The sequence below is a fragment of the Porites lutea genome, chromosome 8, assembly GCF_958299795.1.
Source record: "Porites lutea chromosome 8, jaPorLute2.1, whole genome shotgun sequence".
NCBI classification, from domain to species: Eukaryota; Metazoa; Cnidaria; class Anthozoa; order Scleractinia; family Poritidae; genus Porites; species Porites lutea.
Window position 1 is genome coordinate 28,757,195 of NC_133208.1, and position 4,730 is coordinate 28,761,924.

General features: G+C 40.3%; 1 protein-coding gene across 1 annotated transcript in view; it reads left to right on the top strand.

The window, feature by feature from the left end:
• Positions 1-3,902: 3,902 nt before the first annotated feature.
• The window catches only part of LOC140945480 (uncharacterized), a 25,002-nt gene continuing 24,174 nt past the window's right edge, over positions 3,903-4,730 (top strand). The window contains exon 1 of the mRNA XM_073394498.1: positions 3,903-4,221. Coding sequence (XP_073250599.1) covers positions 3,903-4,221 — 319 coding nt within the window. The remainder of the gene's footprint in view (positions 4,222-4,730) is intronic.

Consider the following 4,730-nt stretch of genomic DNA (forward strand, 5'->3'; position numbering starts at 1 on the left):
TAAAAATATTACTGTATTACATTATTATTTTTTGTTAGGTGAAGTCAAATTAAATGACGCTTTGTAGCTATAAACAGTGTGGTTAGTTGTTATTATTCCTTCAGGCCCCGTCCACACGTATCCAGATATTTTTTAATCTGCGCTTTTTTAGGTTAGCAAACATTTTGTAATTTCTCTCAACTTCCACTGTCTTAGCTTGTTTACTGTGTTGTTTGCTTATGTCATGTTTTTTTGGTTGTTTTGTGTTAGGGATTTGTGTGGAAGTGGCTGTAGACAGAACTTCGCGAACTTCTATCTAACCACCTCCCCTCTCCCTCTCCCATCCGGGAACTTAAATAAGACGAGTGTAAGAGAAAAGTCAAGAGGTGTTTATCTGCCAACAGGCTGAGTTTTTTCCGAGTTATTTGATGATATTTCGCTTGGGTTATACGTGAAAAAATTATGCGTGGTTGTGGATAGTGACGTATCAGTGCCGCGAGAGTGTGTGATTGTGTGCGATTTCTGCACGGTGTTGACAGGCAGAACTCAGTCGGATATATGGTGTAGTAGTTGAGCTGTTGCGCCAAAATATTCTGTCTGAGTGATAAAAAACTTTTCGTCGGTGTTTAGCTTAGCTGATTGTGCCTTGAAAAACCAATTCTCGACTCAGGAAAATTGGATATGGGTCAGTCTAGTTTCAGCGGGCTCTTGTATGGCTTTGAACCATTTAGGCCGGTTTTTGCAGAAAAGAAGGTGACAATTTGTGTACTATTTTTCAGTTTGTTTTCTATTCCATGCGAAATCCTGTCGTTTATCGGACCGTGAAAAAGTATTGTTTTGCTAACTATTAAAGTTGACACCGAAACGTTAACCAGGTACTTTTTGGCCGCAGTTCACTCAACTTAAAAATTCAGTCTAGACTGAAATGACACCGGTTTCAGATTACTGAATAAGTGTTCTAAAGTTTGCGTCATTTTAAATAAAGGACTTCAAGCTCATAGTTACATCATGGGTAATCAGGGCAAGATGGCGGTAAATTAGAAGACTGTTATTAAAATTCAAAGCCAGCTAATTGTTTTTGCTGCTCTCTCTCTTTGAAAAGAGTAACTTTGGTTACGAGTTCACAGAAACAATACACTAAATCTGGAGTGCAGAAGAAGTCCATGATCAGTTTTAGAAAACCTCAATTTTTCCACACATTTTCTGTAATTTTGATACTGTCGAATTACAGAAAATGTATGGGAAAATCAAGGTTTTCTAAAAACTGTTCACGGACTTTGCACTCCAGATTTAGTGTACTGTTTTTTGAACTCGTAAGTTACTCTTCTTAAAGAGAAGCATCAAATTTATGAATTCAGGAAGAAATAGCTGGCTTTGAAATTAATGCTTATACAAATCTTCCAATTTCCCGCTATATATCTTCCCCTGATTACCCATGATGCAACTATGAGCGTCAACTCCTCTATTTGGATTGGTTGGAAAGGCCTCTAAGGACCACGCCACTAACCTACTGCCCTACGTCAGATAATGGCTTTAATCGACCTTTGAATGATTTTTTTTATTATTTTAAATTGCCAAGTAGTCGAAATCAGTTGACTTTTTGCCTAACCCGGTTTTCAAAAATCCAGGTATATATCGATTCAAATATTAGTTGGAAAAGCCACATTAACTATACTGCCAAAAAAATCAAAAGAAATATAAGTATTCTCTCTAAGCTTCGCTATTTTCTAAACACAAAAACGTCTTGTATTATACCTTAGTACAGCTGTTCTTAAACTATTCTGTAATAACCTGAGGTAATCATATCAGTCAACTTTGCAACCTTTATGTAATTTGCAAAAGAAAGCTACCGTACAGTCACGAAGCACGTTAACTTTTGGAGTCATCTCGTAAATCAAGGTGATGAACTGATCAAGTCCATCAATGATTCCTAGTGGTTGCTGGACTACTTAGGCAAGAGTTGGTCTGAAATGACCGTGGGCCGGCGGTTGAAAGGAAACAAAAAGTATGGTGATCAAACTGACGATTCTCTCCTTTTTTTATTTGACGGCTACAAAGTTGAATGGCAATGAAAGTTATTGCTACAAAATAGAAGCTCTTGCCCGTCTACTTTACCCGATTCTGGAGTCACGAGCACTCTGACACTCGGCTCGCCATTGCAACAATGACTAAAATTTGCTGAACCCGTGTTACAAATTAGACAGGAAGCAAGCTTTCCTGATTTCCAGTGCCGGATCCAGACCTTGAGATAAGGGGGGACCCTGCGCCTTAGATAAGGAGGGACCCTGAGATAAGGAGGTGGGACAGTCACCAAAAAAAGTTTGGTCTAAAAACAAGGGGGCGGGGCCCCCGGGCTCCTCCCCTGGATCCGCCACTGATTGCATTTTCCAATAAGCCAATCTCTCATTGGCGGAGACTCGTTGACAGATGATAACAACATATCAGATCTACTTCAAAGTTCGTTTCAGCTACAGATGGTCACAGAGGTCAAGAACACCGGCGGAACATGACATTGGACTCGGTTACATTATATAACAATGACAAACTGAGACCTATTTTGAACCATCTTGACAGACAATTTACATGTACTTGTGTAGAGTTATCCAATCTTCACGAAATTATAGGTGGAAATCTCGATTCACACGGACTGAAATGTTAGAAGGTCACTCGGCACAGTGAATTTATAATTCACGAATCACGGCTCTAATTCACGAGTTTTCCCGATTCACGCTCTGGTTACCGGTCAATTCACGGATCACGCGAAACCCCTTCCAGACCCTGACCAAGTACAAAAACAAATGACGATAGAGCGGTTTTCATTTGAGTGTCGAAAAGTAATTGGTTTTGCACTTACTACACGATGCGATTGGCTTAAAAGATTCGCGCCACCTTTTCATCCAATCAGAAGTAAAACCAAAGCCAATTGTGACGCGCTCGCATGCATTTTCCCGCGCTTTGCGTCAGCCACATGTAATTACTTCGAGTTTTGATTGGTTCAATGTATTGTCTGTGTCCTATGTGATTGGCCAGAGTAATTACTTTGGTTTTGGTTTTACGACACTCAAACGAAAACCACTCTATCTATGCGAATCGAATATGGTTTACTTATTTTCTTCGATGTTCTGAATAGAAAGCTAGGCTACTCCTCTAGTAACTGTGTTTCTTAAGGTTTTCAAATCACTGAGGAAATATAAGGATTAAGTTTAACTATGACACAAATAATCTTAAAGCCGACATTTTGCGACGCCGCCACTGGTTTCCCCGCAAAATGACGTCTGAGAAACAAGCGCAGAAATTCCATCCTGATGACATGTCACTACCCAGATCTGAGTAGTGCTTCTGATTGGTTGAGGCAAATATCTCACGCGGCATGACCAATCAGAAGCACTATCGAGTTCTGAGTAGTGCCACGTCATCAGTATGGAATTTCTATGCTCGTTTCTCCCGGGAAACCAATGGTGGCGTCGCAAATTTTTGTCTGTTTCTTCAGACTAGTTTTTTTTTTTTTTTTTTTTTTTTGCGCAACGAAGGGGAGTTGGTAGGGTATAATTAGGTAAGACACTTTTTCAGCGACTTTGAAAGCAAACACCAAAGGTCCGTGAGTGAGGTTTTCGGTTTTCTTCCCTCTTTTTGTTTTATTCTCCATTGGGTAATTTCTTTTTTATTCAGGGCGCTTTGAAATAAACAGCGTCCAAGGGATGGCGATTCATTTCGGCTGTTATGAGGTAATGATTTGTTTGTAACCTCTAACTCTTAATCATGGAAAATTTGCTGTACAGCTGCATACAGCTTGTTTATGAAACGAAACGGCTCATAACAGTCTTGTAACGTACTTAAAACATGAAAAGAGGCAGGACACCAGAAAAGAATGAGATCGCTTTTTAATCAAATACTTTCCTATACTTTAGCGGGGAGTTCCAGACATGACGGCAAGAATCGTCTTCCGTATCTCAGTTGTGGCTCTCCTGGTCTACAGCGCAAAAACTAAAAAATATCCTGCAAGTGGAAGAACCGAGAGCTCCTTCTTTGGCTGGATGTTGCGAGGACACGTATACGACACTCTTCTAGCGGAACTTCCCTTTACATGCGTATTCAAGTGTCGCGAAGACAATCGATACCAAAGTTTTAACTGGGTAATCTCTCTTCTCACCTGCGAATTTAACAACAGGACAAAGGAAGCCAGGCCAGAGGACTTCATTCCAAACCCAGAGAGATCTTACTATCCACGCGATTTAAAGAGAGGTGAGCCAGTATACCAAGGAGGGGGGACTTCCTATAATGGCCTAGTACGGGGGGGGGGGGGGGGTCCGACTGGAAGGGGACTATTTAAAATTTTGCTTGAACTTCGCTTGAACAGTTAAGCTCAAATCTGTCTTTTGGAGTAAATTGAAGACCGATGCTCAGATGTCAATAAAAATAAAGGTGGAAGTTCCACGGGAAAGGCTTTTTAGTAACAAATTTATCTGGAAACTTTTAAAGTCCTCGTGGCGGGTACGTCAACAATGACGTTATCATGGAAACCGAGTTTTGACAGCCGTGTTTTCAAAATTAGCATTTTCTCTTAAAACTGAGGTTTTATTTCTATTGTTACTAATCGTATCTTTATAGTTATCACTTACTTTAGCATTATTTACATATTATAAGTCACATTTATTGACAGCATGGACGCACGTGGTGCCAAAAATAAGATGTGCTACGGCAGCAGGCCGTGCCAGAGCAGAACCTTCTTTACCCGCGTTCAATAAAACTCT